Below are 26,299 nucleotides of genomic sequence, written 5' to 3'. Positions count from 1 at the left end.
TCGGCAGGGTAACTGCACTGCCCCTGACAGTCTGATTTTTGGGGTTCTGCCCTGGGCCTCCTGGCCGCAGAATCAGCTGAGAAAGATTTTGTGGTTTGGGGTCACCACACCGGGGCCTCCAGGTGGGACCTGCCCTCCTTTTCTGAAACTTCTTCTTCCAGCCGTCCTGAAATTTTCATTTCCTGTCTGGCCGCCAAACAACGATCTGGTGGCATCGAGGGAAGCCCACCCCCTCCCTGGGTGGACACTTTCACGGGTAGCCGAAGGCCAGAGGAGGGTGGGAGGAGAGCTGTGATGTCCGAGGCCTTTCTGCTCCTAAATCATTCTTAATTAAAGGGTGGCTCATGCCTGCGGAGCAGCTGCCAGCTAAGTGGCTAAAAAAATTAAAGGCAGCCATGTGACCTGTGGGGGTTTAGGCATTGCCTGGTGACCTTTACCAGCCCACGTCACAGGTTGCAGGTTGAGGAGAGAGACTTGACGGGAAGTGTAGGTGACAGAGCTGGCTCTGGAGCGCACAGCACTGTTCTGGACACTCGGGTTTGTGTGTCATTCCTTGTCACTTTTTAAAAAATATATATATTTTATTGATTTTTTTACAGAGAGGAAGGGAGAGGGATAGAGAGTGAGAAACATCGATGAGAGGGAAACATCCATCAGCTGCCTCCTGCACACTCCCTACTTGGTGCCCGCAACCAAGGTACATGCCCTTGACCGGAATTGAACCTGGGACCTTTCAGTCCGCAGGCCGACGCTCTATCCACCGAGCCAAACCGGGTAGGGCCCTTGTCACGTTTTAAAGGAATGTGCAGCTGAGCGTTTTCCCCGCCCTCTCTTTCCTTTTCCCCTCTCTCTCTGGTGGCGCCTCCTATAAGATGCAGAGCTTCGGCCCTAACCAGTTTGGCTCAGTGGATAGAGCGTCGGCCTGCGGACTGAAGGGTCCCAGGTTTGATTCTGGTCAAGGGCATGTACCTTGGTTGCGGGCACATCCCCAGTAGGGGGTGTGCAGGAGGCAGCTGATGGATGTTTCTCTCTCATCGATGTTTCTAACTCTCTATCCCTCTCCCTTCCTCTCTGTAAAAAATCAATGAAATATATTTTTAAAAAGATGCAGAGCTTCGGCTCCCTGGGCTTGTCCATCAGTCTCTGCTGATTCTGATCGAGGGCCTGAAACGGGGCCCGAAGATTTTCTTCCCGGTGTCTGTGTCCGTCCAGGGATTGGACAGATGCTCCTGGATCTGGCAGCTTCTGGAAGCTGAGTCCTGTTTCTCCAAACAGCCAGCCTGGTGACCTGGGCGAGAGCCCGTGACCCCAAGGCCCGCCCTCCGTTTCTGTGCCGGTGGATTCCCTTGGCACAGGCGGTCTTTGTTACTGAGTCTGTTTGCTGGGTGTCCCAGGAGGACATGTGTGGGCCTTTTTCAGTGACATTAGACAATGCTGAGCTGTTACCCAGACAAAACAGAGGACAAACAAAGATTTGGTCGGGTTTAAGTTACGCCACAGAACACGCCCTGCAAGGGGGAGGAGCTGTCCGTGAAAGGGTGGAAAACCTAACGTGTATGTAAGACGGGAGAACTCTCCTTTTTAAAAAATATATATATTTTATTGGTTTTTTTACAGAGAGGAAGGGAGAGGGATAGAGAGTTAGAAACATCGATGAGAGAGAAACATCGATCAGCTGCCTCCTGCACACTCCCTACTGGGTATGTGCCCGCAACCAAGGTACATGCCCTTGACCAGAATCGAACCTGGGACCCTTCAGTCCGCAGGCTGACGCTCTATCCACTGAGCCAAACCGGTTAGGGCAGGGAGAGCTCTCTTGTAGTGTAATTGGGTTTGAATTTTTTACCTCCTTGTGTTTTGGCTTGTCAATCACTGAATTAATGTACATTATTTATTATACAGGCCAGGAAGGGTGACGCGTGATACGAGCTTACTTTGAAAATGACTGAAGATTTCTAGTTAGCCTTTAGCGTTTCGAGAATATCAGCTTCAGAAATGACTTTTTATTGTAAAAACAATATAATAACAACTGGGAATATATCGACAAGTTGAAATGACTCTTAGCTCCTTCTTTGCTTCAAAAAAAAACACAACTCACCAACTTTCAAGTTTTGAAAGAAGGCAGAGAAGACGTTGAAACTGCAGTTTGTCGTGATGGGGTGCCAGGTGGTTCAGTTTTCAGTGGCCGCCGGGCCCATTTATCCTTGGAATCAGGGTCCTTCCCACCACAGGCTTCTGAGAGCGGGCTGGCTGGAGGCTTTCCCTGAGCCTGGGAAAGAGTTGTTTTAATCAACTTCCCTAGCGTCTCTTCCGACAGCCTTTGCATTTTCTGGTCATCCAGTTGTAAGAAAGCTTCTGAAATTCCCCTTCAGGACCCAAAACCTCAAAGTTGCCACAGGCCTGGGCCTTGATTGCCAGATCTGTGCCCTCTGAGCAGCCGGAGTTTAAGGACAGGGAGAAAGAAGCTGTGCCAGCCCCGAAGTGGCCACGCCGCGTGTTCCCGGGTGAGGAGGGCAGGGAGCGAAACTGGCAGGAGCAAGGTCAGAGCGGTTCTTTCCGTGTGTACCCACACACAACATTTGTATTGGCATTTAAGGGCGCATTATAATTAGGTTGAGGCAACCAGAGGCCTGCCAGCTGAGGGCCCCGGGAGACGCGTTGTTTGTCTGAGTCTCAGTTTCTTCATCTGTAGAATGGCAAGAGTGAAGGGTCTCCCGGGAAGTGCCCAGTTCCAAAATTTCCACTCCTTATTTCCCCCCGGGGCAGTGTAACTTTGATTCAGGAGACGTAATGGAGCCCTTCCAGACATAATTACGACTTTGAATCTATAGTATAGACTTACAAGCATTTTTTTTTTTTGAGGAGGAAGCTAGGAAGATCCCTAGAATTCTACCCAGGGCTGAGGAGCAGGGAGAGGACCCAGCTGCCGGTATACCACCTGGGGTCCCTACACCCTAAGTGCCTGCCTAGAAGTTACAGTGTGTTTAGTTTTTTGAAACCTCCATTCATTCAGGCAATTCCAGAAATGCTGACTGGCCACAGCCCCACCCTGGGATCGAGGGGAGCCGTGGAGCAGATGCTTCTGGAAGGCCGTTTATAGCTCCCTGACTCGGTCCTGACGGGACCTTTTATAAGTTCACTACCAGGAAGCTGAGTCATCGAGCGGGTCGGCGCATGGCTGAGGTCACAGTGTTGCCAGCAGCACAGATGAAGTTAGCCCACAGGCCTGGGCATTGTGGGGTAGTGTTGGGGGGAGTGGAGGGGGAGGGGAAAGCTTGCAGCAGCCTCTTCCCCATGGTGACAGGCATGCTACTGCTCCACACGGTTTAGATTTCGCAGTGGGAACCCTCCTGTTTCATCCACCTCATTTCTTCCCCCCTTCCTTCTCCTCCATTCATGAATCCACGGCAGGCGGGCAGGACCAGGCAGGTGGCACACAGCTCGAAGGACCAGAGTGACCCTGCTGTGCCATGGTGTTCAGGGCTCAGCGTGGGCACTCATCTCCTGGTACTCGGCAGGCTGCCAGTGACGCCAGCCTTCTCGGGGCCTCTGTCCGTCCCACCTGCCACTACCTGTGCCCTAGGGAGCCCCTTTTTCCCGTGCTTCACCTGCTGGCTCCCCCAGCCCGCAGGTCTCCATTCCAGAGTCACCTCCCGGACCCCTCCCCAAATCTAACCTGTCTGGGTCCCCTGACTTTGCTCTCATAGCACCTTCACCTTCCACGTCGCTTCAGGACGCAAGTGTTTATGTATTTGTATGATTTTGGGCGTACTCTTCCAGCCCCTACTGGTCTAGACACTCCTTGAAGGCAAGGACCCCATGCCTGCTCTGCTCATCTGACATTTATGGAGCAGGGAGAACGTTCTGGTAGCACGACCCTGTTGTACCAACTTGAGGCCGCTGCAGCCCGGCCATTCACGCGCATCCCTGGCACTGGTCTCCTCTTCCTTCTGGAAACCCTGCCTCAGACGGCTGCGCATTACATCGCACATCCGAGCTCTTGTTTCCAGGGCGAGGGTTTGAGTCAGCACGAGATCTCACCCAGGACTGAGGGTTCCTGCCGTTCCCTTTGGCATCCAGTAAAACTTAAAAATGACTCCCCACAAAGCTCATGAAATAATACCTGCAAATATTTGTGCGGGCAAGTCGATTCCAGAGGCTGAAAGGTAAGTCTCCAAGATGCTTCCTTTTGAGTCCCCCCCTCCACACACACACACACTCCCCAGACCCTGAGAACATCAGGCCTGGTGTTTCTGGTATTTTATCATCTTTCCTGTTATTGTCTGGTATGAAAGGTGTGTGAGGAGAGCGGGAGAATGTCCCCTCTAGCTGTGACCTGGCCCCGCCTACATGTAAATTGTCCAGCGTTATGGAGCGAAGTGAGGAGTGGTGTTTGTGGGAAGTCTGGCTTCGGTAATGTCTGGGAAATTTACCCTGGACACCCACTTAGACCTCCCGTGTTCCCTGAACTCTGGAGCTGGCTCTGAGGGGGCTCATGCCCTTGGGTGGTAGACCCAGAAAATGGGGAGGTGCATCCAACTTTGGAACACGGATCTGCATCGCGTCGGTAGCTGTTTGGAGAAGGGACTTGAAGAGCCCGCTTTGTGTGTACGCCTGTGGGTGAACTTCAGTGCATGTCTGAGTCCTTGACAATTGGAGGGGTGCCTGTTTTCGTCCAAGCACAGTGCTGGGGGCTCTGAGACCACGAATGGAGGCGGCCGTCCTTCCTTTGTGTCTCTCAGACTTCAATGGGAGACAGGCCTGCAGACACGTCACCTGGTATAATTATAAGTAGAGGAATGAGCAATAGAAGCCTGGCGACAGGGCTGCTTTGAAAAGGCTTTCTTCCCTGTGGCCAATAGGCTAATAGGGGGCATGCTTTAGAAGGTGCGGCTTCGGTGAAGGGCGTGGAAGCCGGTCTGGCCGAAGCTGCAGGACCACACTTGACTTGAGAAGCAGCGGCGCCTAGGGCTTCTGAGGTGCCCAGCTCCCCGGGCCTGTCCAGGGCGGATTCCAGGGGCGCTGTCCTCCCTAGCACCCAGCTCCCTGGCTCGGGCCGTGAAGTGGTACCTTGGAGCCACCACGTCAGCCCCAAGTCTCTCCCATTTGGCTGGTTTTCGGCAGCTGCCTCCACGCCTGAGCAACTGGAGTACTGGGTTCTGGGAAAATGCCTTTTGGGGTGGTACAGGCCAGGGTGTATCACTGGGGCCAGGGGCCAGTGTGTGGGAAAGGGCAAGGATTCAAAGTGCCTCTTCAGCGTTTCTGCTTTCCGTTAAAGCTTTGCCTTCCGACCAAGAGCCCCTGGGCTGACCTTCCAGGTGCTTCCTTCCGAGGAAGGCTCTGGAGCCAGGAATACTGCTGCGTCCGGGGATCACACTGCACATTTGGGGCGCCTGGCTGCCTTCACCAAAACAGACAAACAAAAGCCCAGGAGATAAAGGAAACCCGAGGGAGTTATTTGATTGTGGCGGGATTTCAGACTGTGAAATGCATGTGGAATAAGCTGTTGATTAGATTTAGGATTAAAAAATCATGATGAAATACACTGAACATAACATTTACTGTCTCAGCCTTTCTAAGCATACAGACCAGTCGTGTTAGGTCCATTTATGTTGTCGTGCAACCGATCTCCAGAACTTTTTTTATCTTCTCAGACTGAAACTCTGTGCCCCTTAAACAATAATTCCCTATTGCCCCTTGGCCCCCCAGTCCCTGGCAACCATCATTCTAACTTGCTATGAATTGGACTGTCCTATGTACCTTATGTAAGTGGAATCATACAATTCTTGGCTTTGGGGATAATTTCTGCCTTATTGCACAATGTTCTCAAGGCTTATCCGTGTTGTAGCATGTGTCAGAATTTCCCTCCTTTTTGAGGCTGAATAATAGTCGATTCTACATATATGCCACGTTTTATCCACTCACCCATGGAGGAACACTTGGGTTGCTTTCACCTTTTGACTTTTGTGAATAATACTGCTATGATCATGGGTGTATAAGTATCTCTTGGAGTCCCTACTTTCAATTCTTTTGGCTATATACCAAGCAGTGGGATTGCTGGGTCCTATGGGAATTCTGTATTTAATTGTTTTAGGAACCTCCATACTGTTTTCCATAGGGTTGCACCATTGTACATTTCCACCATACAAGGGTTCCAATTTCTGCTGGGATTTTTTTTTTACAGGCGTTTTAAAATGGATGTGTAGTCATGTAGGCCTACCTCCCCCCCAAATAAAACACACCCACAAACTGTTTTTCAAAGGATTCTTTTCCGGTTTCAAAGGTTGAGAATGCTAGAGGTCAAAAAGGACCTTCTTGGAGACAGTCTGTTAACTCCACTTATTTATTCAACAAATATTTACCATTGTCGGAGTTGGGTAAACAAAACAGAAGAAGCCCCTGCCCTCTTGGGTGTACCTGCTGGTGGGAATCGTGTTGATGCCCGGCCAGGTGATAGGCTTGCTCCAGGTTCCATAGGGATTTGGAGGCAGAGCTGACGGGAGTTTGGGTCTTCTGACTCTCCGTCTGTCATGCTCACATACGTGTAGGTGCATGTTTGGGGGATCGTCCTGTTGGGAAAGGGATTCACACTTGGTGGGAACATCTGTGGTTTGCAGTGCCCCAGGGGCCTGCGGGGGTGACAGGGGCGAGGGGAGGGAGCAGAATCCACAGAGGGCTCCCCGTGCCTGGTCCTGGAGCTCAGCTCGGCCCCATCTGGCTGTTTTCTGTAGTTTAAGGCCAGTGAGTCCTTGAACAGCAGGGAGGGCCTTCTACACGGCGGTGACCTCGTGGGAATGGGTGCCAGTCGGCAGTGTCAGGGAGCCTTGGTATTTAAGGTCCCGGCCGCAGCCTCAGACTTAGCACCAGTTCAAGGTCCGCAGAGCTGCCCTTGGCGCTGAGCAGTCAGACCAGGCGAGCCAGCTTCTGTGGCCCTGTCATCTTGCACGCTTTGTGCCTGGGTAAACTTGACACTGGTGATTCCCCTACCTCTCTAGCTCTCTAAGTTACCTCGTTGCATAACCAGGATTAGTGTAAGCACCGGGTCCTTTCATATGGAAATGGCGAGGGAAGAAAGGTGCCCCTGGGAGTCGGGGAGTGGGACTGAGTCCCTTCGCAAGTCCCCTCTCTTTTCTGGGCCTCGGTTTCTCTTCTGTCAGAAGGGGCAGCGAACGAAGGGGCTGCCTGACTCAGGTCGTCAGTCTGCGTGCAATGATTGCTGGTGGGTTTGCTCCCAACCAGGGCCGATCCTCAGGGAAGGAGAGTTTTATGAAGGAATTAGAGGAAATGTGACATCGTCCTAGGAATTCACTGTTTATTTAAAAAAAAAAAAGCTTAAAGAAAAGCAACAGCAGCTGTATGCCAGCCCTCAGGCAAAGGGCCTTTCATTCATTATGGCCTTTAATCCTCACTGAGGCTTGAGGAGATGGGCGCAGTTATGAATTAACCGAGAAGGAAACAGGGAGATTGAATAACCTGGTAAGGTGACAGGTAGGAGGAGGAAGCAGCAGAGCTGGGATGGAGCTGAAGGTGGGGCCCCCGGGCCGGTTCTCTGTCACTGTGAGGACTGGCGGCCTCCTGGCCTCTGAGCCCCAGCCTCGTTGTGGTCAGAGGGAACGGGGGTTCGGTCTCATTCCTGTCCCTTCCTTCTGAGGTGGTAGGAACTGCGGCCTGGGGTCCCAAACAGCAGCGCCCTGTGGCTGTAGCTTCCTTCTGGAACCCTGGGGTCTGTTGTGTGGTTTGTGGCCTGCCCTCTTCTGTATTCTAGTGATTCAGATCGAACCTGTCAGGAGATCCTTTGTGTCGAATGGCCATGTGTCAGCAGGCAGGGGAAAGCACCCACACTTTCTAGGCCCGTGGTTGGCAAACTGCGACTCGCGAGCCACATGCGGCTCTTTGGCCCCTTGAGTGTGGCTCTTCCACAAAATACCACGGCCTGGGCGAGTCTACTTTGAAGAAGTGGCGTTAGAAGAAGTTTAAGTTTAAAAAATTTGTCTCTCAAAAGAAATTTCAATCGTTGTACTGTTGATATTTGGCTCTGTTGACTAATGAGTTTGCCGACCACTGCCCTAGGCAATATCAAGCTAGTGTTCGTGCTGGTTCTGAAGATTTCAAAGCCATTCAAATTACATAGGTGGTGGTTTAGGGGCCATACTCAGTCCTTCTAGAAAGAATCACAATGATGACGAGCATGTATTGAGCACCTACTGTACTGTATATACTAGGTGATTGATGTGCTTAAGTTTTCTCATTCATCCATCACAGTTGGTGTGTGAGAGAGGAGTTTTTACAGGTGAGGAGCGAAAGTTCAGAGTTCAGTTACTTCCCCAAGTGCATCCAGTAAAAAAATATAATAGGATTTTTATTGGGAGGCGGTTGAGGACAGGGGCCCTGTTTGCGTCCTCAGGTCCTAAACCGGCCTCTGGCATGGATGAGAAACTCAATATGTAATTGCGGAGTGACTGGATGGGCTGCAAAGCTCAGGGACTGTGTCAACATTGGGTGGATGGGTGGTTGAATGCGGTTTCTTCGAGATTCCCTGATGGGGATTTTCAGCAAAATATGGTTGATGGTCAGGTGGGCCGGGACTGGGAGATGGCGTGCTCTAGGATCCTGGCTCTGTGGCCAGCTCTGGAGCTTGGACATGTTACATAAAGGTTTCCTCACCAGCAGAGCAAAGTTGGGGTGAAGAGGCTAGGAGGGTGGCAGAACTCTGAAATCAAACCAAAGGCCATAGGGAACCCTACCATGCAAGACAGATGGTGGCAGAGCTGCTGGGCTGAAGTAGGGAGCAGGGGCCGGAGCTGCTGTGTAGAGTCTTGGAATATTCCTGGATTCTGTTTTGCATGCGGTAGGTCTGGTGCTCGGGGCTGCGTATGCTTCTAGCGCACTTCTGGGTGGCTTCTTGTGTTAAAAGTTTGTTTTTCTCTGTGGCATTATGATGCTTTAGCGAGTTTACCTATGTACCAGGAAAATAAACTGTTTTTGAGAATGAGTTGTTTCTCCAGTTCTGCCTCTGCCATCTCGTGCTTACTTGTAGGTGAGGTGTTCATGAGCCAATGATATGGACAAGGTGGCCCAGTCAGGGGAGGCCCTGGGGGGGCCCTGGGGAGGCCAGGTGGCTAGCAGTGAGTTAAAGCAGCCTGGCTATTGAAATATTTCGTCTTGGCCTTTGAATACTGATAGAGGGCCAGGCTTTCATCGATGGGCAAAAGGTCTCAGTCTGGGTGGGCCAATGGTTCAAGCACCTTTGAAGGAGAGAGAATGGGTTTGTGTTGAACCAGCCAGTTCCATTTGGGACCAAGGGCCAGGCGCACGACCAGGATTGGGAACCAGGGAAGCGGAGCGTCCTCCACGGGACTGCGCTTGTGACTGCCTGTGAGTACACCTGCTTGCAGGGTGGACATAGACCCCACCAGGAGCTGCATACACTGCACCAGTGAGGATGGGTGACTGACACAGTCAGGCCTACTCCCTCTTCTTCCAGGGGGTGGGGTATCCGGGCCTTGGCGTCTTAGAGGAAGTTGGAGTTCACCTGTGAGCCCTTCCAGTCCACCCTGTGGTGAGAGGTTGTTGCCTTGTGGTGAAGGGCATGGCCCTGGAGCCAGCCGCCTGGCTTCCAGTTCTGTCTGCATCTGTGACCTGGGGGGCAAGTCGCTCAGTGCCTCTGTGCTTCAGTTTCCTAGTTTGTCAATGGGGATCGTTGGCTGCTAACACAACTGTTTTAATTATAACTGTTTTGTGAATAGAGGCATTGGGGCTCCGAGAAGCAAATTGGTTTGCCTAGGACCACACCATTTTGAGTTGCCAGATGTGGGGCTCGAACCTGGGACCCCTGCCCCTGCTCGTCTTGCTAGAGCCAGGCAACGTGGGTAGGAGTGCCGGCCGCTGGTTCCGGCCTCCCCTCCAGCCCAGTCCTCCGCGTGTCCTCTGGGCTCCCAGTGAGGTCACCAATCCCACCCATGAAACACGAGCCCGTTGCCTGGGATCTTGGGCATTTGGCCACCTGTAGAGCAGAAATAATTTAATCCTTTGGGCGGGCCACAGACTGAGTGTGTCCTGGGTACACTGGGCCTGAGCCAGGCACAGATTCCTTTATCCCTCCCTCCTCCTGCTGTAGAATTTTCTAGAGAAGCGGAGGAGGAACCAGGTTTGGCTCCTAGGATAAAGGAATGGGGAAATGGTTTGCCCATAGGCAGGGTGGTGAGCTGCTGGTGTCCCCGGGGGGGATGCAGCCTGCAGTGGCCTGTGCCGTTCCCGTGGCCGGGCCGGCAGCCACGGCTGTGAAGAGAGTGGGCGGCCTGAAAGGAGACCCGTGGGGAGGGCTTCTGCTGCAGAGGCGGCTCCCCGCTCCCAGGGGCAGGGAGCCCTTCGGTCTTGCTTCCGTGCAGCTCTCATGGCTCCCGGTGTCCTTTGCAATACGTACCCGTGGAAAACACTTGACTATAAAGTAAATTCCAAACGCCCTAGCAAGTTATGCAGGGCCTCCCATAGTCCAGCCCCAACCTGCCTTTCTCCCAGCAAATACGTATCGATCATCTAATGCTCAGCCACCCTCCTGCGCCCGGGGCTCCCTGTCCATCCGTACCTCACCTCTGCATCCCCTGCACATCCCTCCCTCAACCCTTTCCCGCTTCCCAGGGCCCCCAGCACCTTCACACCCCCCCTCAGCCAGAGTTGTTCTCTTCCTCTCCCTGCTCTCTTGGCCTTTCCTGGGCGCTAAAGTAACACATACTCATAGTCCAAAAATCCAACAGTATTTGATGACAGCTCCGTTCCACATCTGTTGACGTGTCTTCCCTCTGTCTAGGTGCAGCTCAAATGGCCCCGCTGCTGCCCCGTCCCGGGCTGGCTGGGATGGGGTCTGACTCCTCCCACTGTGGCCTGGTCCCAGGAGGAGTGGTGGTTGGTGCTGGGCTGGGCTTCTTCCCTGGGGGATTTTAAGGAACTTGGTTTTGGTTGCCTTGATGGAATTTGTGTGTTTTTTGTTTGTTTGTTTGTTTACTTTTTAAAAAAAAATATTTTATTGATTTTTTACAGAGAGGAAGGGAGAGGGATAGAGAGTTAGAAACATCCATCAGCTGCCTCCTGCACACCCGCTACTGGGGATGTGCCCGCAACCAAGGTACATGCCCTTGACCGGAATCGAACCTGGGACCCTTCAATCCGCAGGCTGACGCTCTATCCACGGAGCCAAACCGGTTAAGGGCGAATTTGTGTTTTTTACCAAATTTGTGATGAAGGCTCTTCACGTTGTCGTTTTGCTCCTAGAGGCAGCACTGCCCCTGATGCCTGCCCCTCATGAGCCCTGACGGTTCCAGGATTGTGCGTGGAGAGTGTTCATGACAGGCGTGACCCCTTGCAGTCCAGGCCCGCACCTCGGGGGCGGCCGGTGACCGAACGTTGGAGTGGCTGGTCTGCTCAGAGGGCAAATGTGACTTCTGACGTTGGGCCCCGTGGGACACACGTGAAAAGGCTGCACAGCCTTGATGGTTTGTTCTCACGTGTTGTGCCCCTGCCTCCCACCGTCCCGACATCAGTGTGACGTGGAAACTGAGGGGTGTCTGGAATTCCTAGAGGAGACAGGAAAGTTGGTGCTGATATGATTTAGCTGCCACCTGTCATCTTTTCTCTATTCTGGTCTCCTGCCCAATTTTCTCAGGAGCTGGCCCGTTGCTTGTTCTAAAATCATGGTTCTCAACAGGGGCTTTCGGAAGGACTAGGCCTGGAACTCCTGTGCACACCTGCCACCTACTTCTGAAATGTAATCACTCCCCCCGGCCCACCTCCTCTCTTATTGGCGGGGGGGGGGGGGGGGGCGGAGAAGGCAAGGACTGCTTTCGACGAGTCATTTTTTCTCTCGCTGATTCCTGAACTTCAAGAGGATCAAGTTTTCCCTTTGATTAAAGGAAAGAGAGAGACAAAGTATGTTTTCTTTGTGCACATTTTTGCCGGTTTGGGAGATGTAAAGAGATGTGATTGGAAATTTGAACTCGTGAATACACTTTGATGAGCCTCAGCGCGCTGTGAGGGCCTGGCTCCCTCAGAGGTTCCTGCACGGCTCTGTGGCTGGAGCGTGTGTGTGTGTGTGTGTGTGTGTGTGTGTGTGTGTGTGTGTGATGCTGATGGTGAGCTCATGCCTCGTTTTGGATGACTTCTGCATGTGTTTCCAAAGAGCTGGGCGTGAAATCTCGCTGGCAGATTTGAGCTCGGAGTGCTGAAAGTTTTACTGTGCCTGGTTCTCCCCGGTGTGGTTTGTGTGCCTCCAAGGATTCTGGGACGCGAGACAAGGCTTTCCAAGCCCTCAGTGAGGCCTGTGGCTTTATTCTGGAAGGCGGTCCTCTTCCCACAAATCACTGTGCCCCAAATGCCTCTTCCTCCCCGCTTAGCTGTGATCCATGGGTGGCATCTCAGCCAGCGAGGCCTGCGTGGGAATGCGCTCTCAGGCCCAGCACTCTCTGTCCTTGGTGGTGGTGGGTGGGAGCTGGGGTGTCATCAGTAGACCACAGAGCAGCGGGCACACCGTGCCGTGGTGAATGGGCCACGGGAGAGCTGCCAGCCGCGGAGTTATGGGTGAGGCCTGCGACCGTGGGAAGGAGGCTGGGGTTGGGCCTGCCGTTGGCTTAGACATTTTACTATGGTTCAACTTAGTGATAGTGCTCCTTGGCGACAGCTGGCAGATGGGATAGACTTCAGCTTAGCAATTGGATTTCTCATCCCGAAGCAGACACTGGGTGGCAGATGCTACCATTAGTTGGCGTTTCTCTAGCACTTTCTAGCTTCCTGAACCTGCATTCCTCTCTCTGGGAGAAAGACTGGAACAGAAATTCCTGGCTGGCCTCTGGCGTGCAGCCCTGGTCCCTGGGTGGGAGCTGTGCCCCTCGCTGAGCTGTGATGTTTGTTTACTCGCTCGCACCAGGAACCACGAGCCCCCACCCCTGCCTGTCTCCCCATTTCACCTCCCCAGAGTAGGATCTCAGCAGGTGCTTTGGGATGGATTAGTGGGCAGGTACTGTATTGTCTTCTCCTGGCCCTTTAAGGGCCTCATGTACTTCCGGCATGGGAAGTTTCTTATATTATTACTTCTTTCTTATTTTGAGAGGTTGAGGAAGGAGGGGTGGGAATCCCCAGCTGTGTCCAGGTGAGGAGTGGACTGGCCGGGTGAGGCTGCAGGGGCTGGGGCGGGCGGGGCTGTTCTCGGCCGGGATGCTCAGGGAGGTGAGGTCTCCCTGCCAGGCTCAGCTCCCTTCTTCGCTTTTGTTTGCTGGTCCTGGCCCAGATCCCAGATGATTCCAGATCCGTGCCTCTTTGTCCTTCCAGATCCGTGCCTCTTTGTCCATAGGATCTTGGGCAGGGGCTTTCCCGCTCGGGTCCCAGTGTCCCATCGGAACAGGCAGGTGCTGAGCTAGATGTGCTCTGTGCCCAGGGCCCTCGCAGCTCCCGTCATCCGATCCTGCCAGCTCACCTGGGGCAGCAGCGTATTTTCCACTCTCCCTGTTCCCCCACTCGTGCCCCCCCCCCCCCCCCCCGTCAGTGAGAGAACAGGCCAGCAAGGCAGGCTGGTCCTGTTTTGTCTTCTTGGGGGAGTTATTGAGCAAGGGGCCTGACCACCCCTCACTCCATTCTGGCCAGGCCAGTGCAGGTCCAGAGTTCGTATCATTGCCGTGGCACCTCCTATAGCATCGCCAGAGGGGCTTGCTCAGGTCGCACAGTGAGTGGCCGAACCAGGCCAGAGTCCCGGGTTTCCTGTTTTCCGGGCCAAGGCATGTTTCTCCACCTGCCCCTTTAGGGCAGACAGCAGGCATGCAGTGTGTGGAGTAGCATGACAACACGCAGCAGAGGGCTCCCCCTGCTATGTCCGCTGCCCTTCTCGGGCCCTGTCCCCCGGGCTGCCCCGCTGCCCACGCTGCAGGGGTGCCGGGGCCTCTGACACCTGCAGCTGGTGGTGCGCTTCCTGCTCCCAGGGCCCGTTGGCCACAGCCGTGTGTTGTCAGGTGCGCTCTGCAGGGCAGAACTGGTTCTCCAAAGAGCCAGGGCTTCCGTCGCCAAAGACAGACGTTTCAGGAGGGCCTTGTGAACCAAGTTCACCGGGGGCTTTCCTGAAGGACTCCCAGGGCCTCTAATACACCACTGTGCATCCTGAGTTTTTAAGAAGGGAGAATTAAAATGCAAAGTGGGAGTTTCTTCTGAGGAAATGGAGAGCCATGGAGCAAGGCCTTGAGCAGGAACTGAAACCCAGGACCGGAAAGGCAGATTGTGAAATTCTCTGTCTCCGTTGTTTTTGGTTTGTCATGGTGTTGTTGTTTTGTAAGCTCTGCCCTCCCTCCCTGCATCCTACTTCATTCATTTTATTTTTCCTTTTTCTCACCTCCTCCCTGACTTTTTAAAAAATTGTGGTAAAATGCACATAATAGCACAGGTACCATCTTAACCATTTTGAAGTGTCCAGTTCAGTGGCCCTAAATACATTCACATGGTTGTGCTACCATCACCACGATCCATCTGTAGAACTCTGCAAGTTGCAAATCCAAAACTGTTTCCTTTAAATTAAAAAAAAAAAGTTTATTGATTGATTTTTAGAGAGAGAGAGAGAGAGAGCAAGAAGCATCGATTTGTTGTTTCACTTACTTATACATTTATCGGTTGATTCTTTTTTTAATTTTTTTTTATTTTTTATTAAGGTATTACATGTGTACATATCTTACATTGCCCCCCCTACCCCACTTCCATATATGCCCTCACCCACCAGAGTTTTGCGTCCATTGGTTATGCTTATATGCATGCATACAAGTCCTTCGGTTGATCTCTTATCTTCCCCACCTCTCCCTAACCTTCCTGCTGTAATTTGACAGACTGTTTGATGCTTTACTGCCTCTGTTTCTATCTTTTTTTATCGGTTGATTCTTGTATGTGCCCTGATCAGGGATCAAACTCACAACCTTGGTGTATTGGGACGATGCTCTAAACAACTGAGACACCACACCAGGCAGCTGGTTCCCCTTTAAACACTAACTGCCCTCACCTCCTCCCCTTCGCCCCTGGTAACCACCATCCTACTCTTTGTCCAGATGAATTTGACTGTAGGTCCCTCATAAGTGGAATCATACAGCATTTGCATTTTGTTGCTGGCTTATTTTACTTAGCATCATGTCCTCCCAGCTCACCCATGTGGTAGCAGGTGTCAGACCGGCCTTCCTTTTCCAGGCTGAGTAATAGTCAGTGGTATGGATGGACCACATGTTGCTTATCCATTCGTCCGTCCATCGATGAGCCCTTGGGTTGTCTCTAGCCACCGGGACTTTTTCTTCGTCGCTGGTCCACAGGTGTGTTTTTTACTGGTCTCTGGTCTCAGTTGGTGTGTTTTACTGGCCGAGTCATTGAACGGGAAAAAGAGAAACTGAACGGATGATTTCCTTTCTGGCTCCGGCCTCTTATGCCTCACTTCTTCCCTGGCCACCCCCAGCTTCTCTCAGCCTCTCTGCTGAAAGGCACCACGGCTGTCATGGCGCAGCCTGGTCTCTCTGAGTTCCGTTTCGGCACCCTGAGCAGTCTGTGCCATTCTCCCCTTCTCACACACTTTCCTTGTTTCCCCATTGACTGACGTTTCCTCTCTGTGTCCTGGTGCCCGACCCAAGTGGGTGCTCCCTGCCGGCAGGTTGAAGAAATAAAGGTGCTGTAGGATGAAGAGGCTCTGCCCCCACACCTGGCCACCATGGCTGTGATGGGCCCAGAGGGGCCTTGCCTGGGTCTCTGTTCTAGGCATGTGTCATTAAATGTGGCCTCCCCCTGAGGATGGAGAAGTCCACGGAGTGTGCAGAGATGCCCAGTGTTTCGCCTCTTTCCCATAGGAGGCGTTTTGGTTCAATAATATTTACTCCTCCCACTGCCTCGCCCCTAATTTTACAAAGGGGAGGTGAGAAATGAATCAGAAATTCACTCTTTCTGATGTGAGCAGCTTTGTAAGGGAGAGTTCTTCACATCCCTGAAGGCGGGGGGTGGGGGGTGGGGGGGTGGGTAGGAGAGGTTTGGGCATTGTTGACTGCCCGTCCACAGCAGGTGTTTCCCAGGCTACTGCAATCTGCCAGTGGCTCTCTGGGGGATTACTTTATGCCCCCAAGTTAAGGAACCAGCTTAGAGTCCCAGAGCTAGAATTCAGATAGATGGCGTTGGCTTGGCTGGCTCTGGAGCCTTGGCACCATGTGCCCCACTGCTTTCTGCCCCCTCCCCCTCCACACTGCCCTCCCCATGCACCCCTCGCCACCTCCTCCTCACATACCCAGAGGTGACTCTCTTATTGCACAGGCCAGAGGGAGCTCGTTACTAGAAAGTGCTAGGCCTGGGGGCGGTCTTTATTTAGTGGTTCTCTGAAAGAGACTGGCAGATCCAAAATCTGCAGGGCAGGTTGGCCGGAGACCCAGGGAAGAGATGATGTTGCAGCTCAAGTCCAAGGACTGTCTGGCGGCAGAATTCTTTCTTCCTTGGGGGACACCAGTATTTTTCTCTTCAGGCCTTCGAGGGATTAGATGAGGCCCACCTATGCTATGGAGTTTTTCTCAAAGTCTCCTGACTTACATGTTAAGCTCATCTAAAAAGTACCTTCACAGCCACACCTAGCCTAGTGTTTGACCGTATCTGGTGCCAGTGCGGTAACATGGCCTCACCGGGTTGACGGATAAGATTAACCATCGCATCCACTTGGGTGCCTGGGAGGCATGACGGCACTAATGGAGACGGGAGAGCCTGGTCTCCGCCTCAAGGAGTCCAGACTACATATTAAAAATTTAGGAACAACACCGCTTATATTTAGGTGCTATCTTATAAGGATGAAATGTGAGAGGAAATGAAGGGGGTTCTAGGTACTTTCACCATAAGCATTTTCGCTATAAGGCAATTTCACTGTGAAAGATAAAAATGACCAGTTGATAGTTTGGCTTACAATTTGGCAGACATCGTGTGTTTAACCTAGATGTGAGTTTGGTTTCATTTCTCCACTGACCAAGTTCTCACAGTTACTCCCCTTTGTGTATTACGTAATCTCAGCCCTCGTAATGGTCTGTACAGCGACGAGTAGTCGTGGTGGCCTTAAAATAGTGGATGATAACAAGTATATAGAAAGCAGATTACAAAACTACCTGGGAAGCCAGATTTCATCCTGTTATAGAAAATGATCGAGCATCAGTTTACAAATCCATTGGGGACCACAGTCAGCCCTCACACCCATCAAATAAAAGTTTATCAAGCTCTGCAAATACCAGAGAGGTGGCTCCTGATTCACAACAGTCTTCGAGGGCATTACCGGTTCTTTAGCTGGAAACAGACCCTTCTTAACGAAGGAAGAAATTGTTGCTGAAATAGAAAAAGTGTGAGACGAATCAACAAGCAAATGAACTTGGAAGACGTAGAAGACGATGTATTTTCATTTTGTGCAATAAAGTCCTTTTAATTTTTCATGTTTCATTGTGTCCCTTTTTATGCCCCTCTTTAATTTTTTATTATTTTTTACAGCAAAATTGCCTTGTGGCCAATTAGTCGTGCTGCAAAACTGATTGTGGCAAAGATGTTTACAGCAAAATGCTTATGGCAAAAATGCCAGGCGGGCTCTAGAATCCGGGGAGATTTCATGGTAGGGATTGGACAGGAGCTTTCAGAACATGGAGGTCTCAGATAAGTGAGGACACAGAAGACTAGAACCGGAGTGGGAACAACAGGGTGATAATAATAATGGTACTTAGTTTCTTTAAAAACATGTTTTTATTGATTTTAGATAGAGGGAAAGAGAAGAAAAACATCGATTGGCTGCCTCCTATACGCCCCTACTGGGGATCGAGCCCACCACCCAGGCATGTGCTCTGACCAGGAATCGAACCAGTGACCTTTCAGTGCCTGGGAAAATGCCCAACCGCGCCACGCCTGCCAGGGCAATACCCAGTTCTCATGTTTCACTAGGTCTCTGAGTTTATTGAGGATTTTCACATGCATTGTTTCACGTGATGGTCATGAAAACCCTGTTTTGTTTTTAATTTATCATTGCAGTTGACATTCAATATGTTATTAGTTTCAGGTATACAGGGTAGTGATTAGGCACTTATATAATTTATGAATTGATCCCCCTGATAATTCTAGTACCCACCTGGCACCTTACATAGTTATTACAATATTATTATTACTAGAGGCCCGGTGCATGAAATTCGTGCACAAGAGGGAGGTCCCTCAGCCTGGCCTGCACCCTCTCCAATCCGGGACCCCTCGAGGGATGTCCAACTGCCAGTTTAGGCCTGATCCTGCATGCTCTCTCCTGCCAGCCTGATCAACCCTAACTGCCTCTGCCTCGGCCCCCGCCACCATGGCTTTGTCCAGAAGGACATCCAGAAGATGTCTGGTCTAATTAGCATATTACCCTTTTATTAGTATAGATTATTATTTAAAGTATATATTTTTGTTGATTTCAGAAAGAGGAGAGGAAAGGAAGAGAGGGATAGAAACATTAATGTTGAGAGAGAAACATTATTGATCAGTTGCTTCCTGCACAACCCCTACTGGGGATCGAGCCCACAACCGGGCATGTGCCTGACCAGGAATCGAACCGTGACCTCCTGGTTCATAGGTCGACACTCAACCACTGAGCCACTCCGGCTGGGCTGTTATTACAATATTATTGACTCTATTCCCTATGCTGTACTTTATATTTCCATGACTATTTAAAAAATGATATTTTTAAATTTATTTTAGAGAGAGAGGAAGGGAGAGGCAGAGAGAGAGAAATATTGATGAGAGAGAAACATCAACCGGCTGCCTGCTACACACTCCCTATTGGGGATCCAGCTGGCAGCAACCCTAGCATGTGCCCTGACAGGGAATTGACCCAGTGACCTCTCGGTGCATGGGATGACAGGATGACGCTCAACCACCTGAGCCACACCGGCCAGGGCTTTTTTTTTTTTTTTTTTAAGTAAAGGATTCCCAAGGCCCAGAGAGGTTAAGGGACGCATCAGAGGTCACACAGCTTGCCAGTGGCAGGGCAGGTCTTCCTACTCTAAATCCTGTCTCCCATCCTTACCCCCTTGGCTGGGTATAATGAAATCCATGGGAATGTGTGTGTGTCTGGGAGGGAGGAGAGATGAGCAGTGAGCAATCCAGGAAGGCGAGAGCCCGTGTTTGCTTCTCCAAGGAATTCTGTGAAACGATGAGCATGGACTGCTTTCTCTCCCTCTCTCCGGGTCCCTCTTTCCCGCCCTCATTAATGCCCCTCTTTTTCTTGTTTTGTTGCCCTCCCCCAGACACGGATGCAGAGTTTGAATCCAGATCCCAAGGCCCAGTACACAAGCATCTACGGAGCCCTCAGGAAAATCATACGCACTGAAGGCTTCTGGAGGCCCTTGCGGGGGCTCAACGTGATGGTCATGGGCGCGGGGCCGGCCCACGCCATGTATTTTGCCTGCTATGAGAACATGAAAAGGACTTTAAATGCCGTTTTCCACCACCACGGAAACAGCCACATAGCCAATGGTATTTGAAAGCGTTTGTCTGCAGTTAGAAAGTTCTGTCCTCAGCAGACCCTTCCCCAGGGTTCTCCTCCCTGGGGCCCAGCAGCCTGATGCCTCGTCTCCGCCACGCTTGCTTATATGAATAAAGAACTCTAGCGCCGCGTGTGTGTGTGCGCGCACACACCCCCAGACACACGCACACGCACACACATGCTTTTTTTTTTTCCGTTCCCCTTCTTCGCTTTCTGAAGGCTGGGGAGATTGGTGACAGAGGTGTTTCCGTTTTCATTGTTGTGTGGGTTTTTCACGTTTTTGTTTTTGTGTGTGTGTTTTTTTTTTTACACATTCAAAAGCCATTAATGATCAGAGCTAGGAAAATCACCTTGAATAGACACAAAACTTTTGAATGCTGGATTCCAAAAAAAAAAAAAAAAAGTTGTCTGGACAGCTTCTTTGAGACTATTTAAAAAACTGGTTCAACAGGTCTCTACAACGTCAAGACGTAACTAAGCTTTAAAAGGTCAAGAAGTTTTATGGCTGACAAAGGATTTGCTCCAGCGCAGACGGCCTTTCCCACCTTAAGCTTCTGGGGGTTTGGGGATTTCACCCCCAATTCTCTTCTGTTTGTTTGCGTTGCATCTCTCTGCGATCAAGGGCTGGAATAGTTCTCTTTTGTTGTTTGGGAGTTGGGTGGGGGCTCTGGGCCCACTGGGTGGTGGTTTCGCTTGTGCTGTGGGGTTTGGCCTTTTTGGTTTCTGTGTGGGTATGGAACGGGGCTGTGGATGGCAGTGGACGGTGCTCTCATTTTAACAAAATTAATTGTTCCACAATGGAGAGGTAGATGTGACCAGCGACAACCTTTTTCCCCCTTCTCTTTTCTGTGCAGAACCCAAAAGTGTCCTTCCCGTCAGCCAGCCTTGGTAGTAATAACTCTGGCTGGCTGGTGTGCAGACATCTGTTTCGCTTTTTAAAAATTGGGCATGAATTGCGTTTATTGAGATGGTCACTGAGAGCCTCCTCTGAGGCCATCCCTCAGTTCGAGGCTCTCCTTTTGCTGAAACTGCCTTATGCAATTAATGGTTTAGCTCCTTGGTCACGGGACCCCTTGACTGCAGTTTGATGGTGCCCAGTTGATGCCAGGTTATGCCAAACGGTGCCCAGTTTATGCCAGGATCTGCCCAGCTGTGCCTGCTTCACTGTGGTGTGTGCTCTGGTTGACTGCACTTTGACCTTTCTGGGGAGAGTCATCAGTGTGTGTGGAGGGAGGGGGGCGTGGATATATACTTCTGAAGCCTTATCCTGGGGTCCCTCATTCCTTTCACCTTCCAGCAGTCATCTTAGTTACCGGGCATGTGAGCCACAGAGGGAAGAAACCCAAATCCAAAAGCAAAACCCCGGGCCCGAACCAGGATTTTGAAACGCCTGGTTTTTGAATCCAGATGATTGGCCCTTCCCGAGACAAGTCATGTCTTTGCAAATTAACCCTGAACATCTACCAGGTGCACGTCTTCCGGACCTCCTCTTCCCATGCCCTATTGCCTAGGTCTGTGGTCGGCAAACCGCGGCTCGCGAGCCACATGCGGCTCTTTGGCCCCTTGAGTGTGGCTCTTCCACAAAATACCACGGCCTGGGCGAGTCTATTTCGAAGAAGTGGCGTTAGAAGAAGTTTAAGTTTAAAAAATTTGGCTCTCCAAAGAAATTTCAATCGTTGTACTGTTGATATTTGGCTCCGTTGACTAATGAGTTTGCCGACCACTGGCCTAGGTCTTATTAAGGCATTTTCTTAAAGATTTCTTTCCCGGTGTTTTCTCAGCCGTGTGCATGGTGTCGCTCCCTCTGATTGCCCCAGCGTAAGTGCAGAGCGAGTTCATGGGGTAGACCCAGGCGAGGGACAAGCTAGCATTAAGAGGTGTGTTTTCTGGGTGCCATCCAGCGTTAGCAGGTCTAACCTTTGCCCAGGATGGACCGCCAGAGAGAACATGAGGTTTCCCCAAGATGAAAACGTGGGTACCCGGGCCTCTCACGTCCCCATTGTTCTCCAGTATCTCCATGATTACTGCAGGGTTTTAAGAGCCGGCGCGCACCGGGGTGGAGTCGGCAGTGGATTTTGCTGCTTAGGAAGCTGTGCCCAGGGCTCCGTCTGATTGTAGGTTCCAGGAACTTTCTCAGAGCGCCTGGTCCCAGAGGGTAATTTTCTGGAGTTTGTTTTGCAGGGATAGCTGGGAGTATGGCCACCCTGCTCCACGACGCAGTAATGAACCCGGCAGAAGGTAATGTTTTCTGGTCCCAGGGAGTGGCAGTGGGATGTCAGAGGGGCAGGAAAAACGGTGGCAGGGATGGGGGACAGAAGGTCGGGCAAGAGGACTCCTGGTCCCCAGGCAGAATAAGCAACAGACTTTTTTTTTTTTACCACATTTTATTAAAGGCCTCAAGAAGGGGCACTAGTATTTGAGCTTCTGGTATTCCTGTTCTCTTAAGCAGGGCTACTCGGGGGTGTGATCTGGGGACTGGTAGCCATCAGCATCTCCTGGGAGCATATTAGAAATGCACATTTTTAGATCCCACCCGGGTCTACTCAATCAGAACCTGGGGGTAGGGGCAGGGAATGTGTTTTCACAAGCCCTCCTGGTGAGTCTTTTGCACTAGTCTGAAATCTTTGTACACGCACACATACACACACACCTCTGGCCCTTGTCAACCTTTCTCAGCCTTAGACACATTTAGGGGGGACACCTGTCAAAGGCCCTTCATGGAGGCTTATGTTCAATTCGCTTCTTTTTGGTAAATGTATTTTTTTTTTTATTATTGATTTCAGAGAGGAAGGGAGAGGAAGAGAGAGATAGAAACATCAATGATGAGAAGGAATCTTGATTGGCTGCCTCCTGCACGTCCCCTACTGGGGACTGAGCCCACAACCCAGGCATGTGTCCTTGACGGGAATCGAACCCAGGACCCTTGAGTCCACAGGCCAACGCTGTATACACTGAGCGAAACCAGCTAGGGCTCAATTTGCTCTTGTTGAAAAGGAAGTTGAAATCATCATGGAACATTTCAAACATGAGTAGAGATGAGAATATTCTGAATCCCCATGTATGCATCACTCTAGTTTATAAATGAACATCTGGCCGTTTTGCTTTAGCTGTCTCCTCCCACGTTACCTTTTGAATTTTGGGAGCATTGAAGAACAGCTCTCAGCGGTGCAGACTCGAGTCAGCTTTTCCTGTGTCCCAGTGGCTCGCCGACTGGTCTGAGTCCGAGGAGCGTTGGGACCTGGTGCTGGGCCTGCTTTCCGCTGGGTTAGGCTCTGTGAGAGGAGGGGCTCCCTCCACCTTTCTCCCCCATAAAACGACCCCTTTCCAGAAGGGAAACTTAGAGGCAAAAATGTCAACATTTTAAATCTTGGCTTACAAGTTTGTTTTTTAAGGTTAAAATTTCTTACTTGTAATCAGCTGCCTCCCAGGCCCTAGCAGACAGGGGACTTGTTCTGTCCTTCAGGGACGTGACGGGTCCGACTGGGAGGTGGGTTTCTCTGTGTGTGCGTTTAAGGCGATTCATACGGGGGCCTGGTCAGTGACCAGTTGGCGCATGCCCACCAGGCGAGAACTGTGTTTGCTTCTCAAAGGAGCAGAAAACCAGTGTCAACCCCCACCTCTTCTCCCTGACATCGTGTTGACTGACGGACTTCATTCCTTTAACAACAAAGAAAAGCACACTGCGTGTTCACTTGGGCAATGGGTGGGGATGACTCCAACTCCAACGAGGGACCACAGTGGGCCCTCATTTGCCTCGTGGCCTTTGACCCACGTGGCCTTTTGTATGAACAAAGCAGGGTCTTCGCTGGAGGCTGTCAGTGAAGTGGGCTGGCATAATTCTAGAGTCTCCCCAGAGCACTGTGACCCAGAAGCTGATGACACTGTCAGACAGACAGGCAGACCAGGAAAGGAAAGAGGGGATGCGTGTCCAGGAGGGGAGGACAGGAGGGCCGGGGCAGGATTCAGATTTGGGGTGGGAGCGCGGCCGCCTGGAGCTGGCCCTCCGTGGCCTCTGGCTGGGGCTGTGTGTACGCGCTCTGACCTGTTGCCAGCGTGTCTAAACTTGCTTGTTTTTCTTTATGGCTTGGCTCCCCATTGCACTCTGACCCGGGTGGGGCCACACCAACCCACTGCCCCCTGCCTGCGCGTCCGCCGTGCCCTGCGGCCCACCTGCAGTTGTGAAACAGCGCATGCAGATGTACAACTCGCCACACCGGTCGGCCCTCGGCTGCATCCGGACGGTTTGGAGGACCGAGGGCCCGCGGGCCTTCTACCGGAGCTACACCACGCAGCTGACCATGAACATCCCCTTCCAGTCCATCCACTTCATCACCTATGAGTTCCTGCAGGAGCAGGTCAACCCCCACCGGGGCTACAACCCACAGTCCCACATCCTCTCAGGCGGGCTGGCCGGGGCCCTGGCCGCGGCCGCCACCACCCCCCTGGACGTCTGTAAGACCCTTCTCAACACTCAGGAGAACATGGCCCTCAACCTGGCCAACATCAGCGGCCGGCTCACGGGCATGGCCAACGCCTTCCGGACGGTGTACCGGCTCAATGGCCTGCCCGGCTACTTCAAAGGCATGCAGGCCCGCATCGTCTACCAGATGCCCTCCACTGCCATCTCCTGGTCGGTCTACGAGTTCTTCAAGTACTTCCTCACCAAGCACAAGCTGGAGAGCCGAACTCCATACTAAAGGAACGGGCTGTGGGCAGTGACTCCAGAATCTTGTATTTTTAAAAGGTTTTTCCCTGCCTGCTTCCCTCCCCGCGCCCTCACAGCGGGATTATTTTTGCAGGGTGTTCTCAGGAGGGGGGGCCTTCCGTTCCCTGACGCCTTGGAGAGAGGAGAGGATGGGACAGCGCCTACCAGAGGCCGTCCGCAGGGACACCCGAGGCGGTAGGAGGGGGGGAAAGACTTTGGAAGGAGAGCAAGAGATGGCTTCCTATTTCCTCCCCTAAGAGGAATGTAGCTTTCTTGCCTCAGTGTGGCAGGCCCTGCACGCCCCTAGGGTCGTAGGTCACGCAGTGGGGGAGAAAGTGTGCATGGCTGAAAATCGTGAGAGCGAAAAGAGCACATTATGTATATAAAAGTTCTAGGACACAGTATAAAATGGATGGATAATGTTTATTCTTTATTTTTCTACGTAGAGGTTTTTGGATTTGTGTGTGTGTGTGTGTGTGTGTGTGTGTGTGTGTGTGTGTGCCTGTGTGTGTACGGATAAGTGTGACAGCTAGGAATACAAAGCTGGTTTTAAAAAAATAGAGGGCTGAATTCTTCCATTGGGTTAGGGAAAAAGGCACCAAAGTAATAAATTGCTAAATGTGGCCTAAAGTTGCGTTGAGCCCCCAAATGGGAGTTTCACTTGAATGTAACATAATAAATATGTTTATATTTTTGAATTTCTCTTTTTATGGGGTTTGGGGGAAAGGTACATTGAAAAAAACAACAACAAACAATATGTATCTTTCAGCTACTTTTTTCTTTTCTTTCATTCATTCAGTTACCTTCATGTGCCTTTAGCCTTGGTCTTTCCTTAAAATTCCGGGACCAGACACCTGGCCCTGGGACATTCTCTTTTGCTGTGGGCACACACACGTGCCGGGTCACCCGGCAGGACAGTGGCCCCAGCAGAATTAGAATGACGAGGCTTACGCCTGCAAGACCATCTCCTTCCCGGGGACGGAACGTGCGCCTCCCCGGGCCAGCGCTTGGAAGCCCGTGAAATGCCAGCGTCTGGCTACTAGCTGGGATCAGTCCTACCATTTCCTAGGACTTCTTTCCACATCCACCTTCTAACCCAGGCGCCTCTGGTGTTCCTGTTTGTGTGTGCTTTGACTAAACCTCCTGATCTGTTTCCCTGTGCAGTTTTAGGGATTTGAAAACACATAGCAAGTACATGGTATTTGCCTCTCACCGCAGTGACCGGCGGCAGGCCCTCCAGCCGGGCCCGGCCGCTGAAGCAAGGCCCAGACCCCCATGCACAAGTCAGGATGCCTCTGGAGCCTCCTTCAGCCTCCATAGGTCCTCATCAGTGGAGAACATGGAGCCTGACGACCTGGTTCTCTGCGATGGTGAGCCTGAGCCAGATTATCACAGAGAGACGGCGGGCCTGTTCCTCTGGCCACGGCTTTCCATTGGCTGCCAGACTTTCAAGGGATGACCCAATGGCCTCCTTTCAGAGCCCGGCTTTTTTTTAAAGGAGCAGAGCACAAGTGTGCTTCATTCCTGCAGGCCTGGTCCAGCCTTCGCCCTTGGCCCTTGGCCCTTGGCCTCAGGCAGTCAGTGCTGAGCCGCTCACTGAGGCTCAGACCCGGCTCCTAAAACTTTCTGGGAAGAAGCCAGGTGGAGCTGGGACAGTTTTCATCCTGGGACGCTGCTTGTGTGGGGGTCTCAGATGGACAGGAGAGGGCGCTGGCAGCTCCCACGTGTGCCTGTGAGCTGGGCCATCCTCCTGGGTGGGGGTCAGCTGCTGGCCTGTCCCAGCTCAGGGTTAACCCCCCGGGGACACCACTTGCAGCCAGCATCTGTCCCACTGGGGTGCAAAAGCCTGCGGAGACCATGTTGCTGTGGCAAGTGTTTACGACTCTCCAAACATGTCCCGTGTTCGTGTTGAATTCTGTGAATGGAAAAAACAGATCGAATTCTGGAATAATTATCCAACCACCCCTTTTGTCCACTTACCCTCGCCACATTGTTGCACCATGTTGCTTATTTCTTACAGGCTTTGGTGTTTGCTGTTATTCACAGAAGAAGCTGCTGACTTCTCTGGGAAAACTTTCCCT

The 26,299-nt window shown here is 51.8% G+C and overlaps 1 protein-coding gene across 3 annotated transcripts in view; it reads left to right on the top strand.

Moving 5' to 3' along the window:
* SLC25A37 (solute carrier family 25 member 37) overlaps window positions 1–25,299 on the top strand; it is a 39,456-nt gene extending 14,157 nt beyond the window's left edge. The window contains exons 2-4 of one of the 3 annotated variants that reach the window (XM_079772402.1): window positions 19,275–19,503; window positions 21,695–21,751; window positions 23,690–25,299. In XM_079772402.1, coding sequence (XP_079628528.1) covers window positions 19,275–19,503; window positions 21,695–21,751; window positions 23,690–24,210 — 807 coding nt within the window. In that variant the 3' untranslated portion in view covers window positions 24,211–25,299. The other 2 variants (XM_079772403.1, XM_079772404.1) reach the window with 2 other exon arrangements.
* The last annotated feature ends 1,000 nt before the right edge of the window (window positions 25,300–26,299 follow it).

Source organism: Cnephaeus nilssonii (assembly GCF_951640355.1).
Source record: "Cnephaeus nilssonii genome assembly, chromosome: 5".
Classification (NCBI taxonomy): Eukaryota; Metazoa; Chordata; class Mammalia; order Chiroptera; family Vespertilionidae; genus Cnephaeus; species Cnephaeus nilssonii.
Note: the sequence above shows the minus strand (reverse complement) of the source record. Positions and strands in the feature narration are given on the sequence as shown.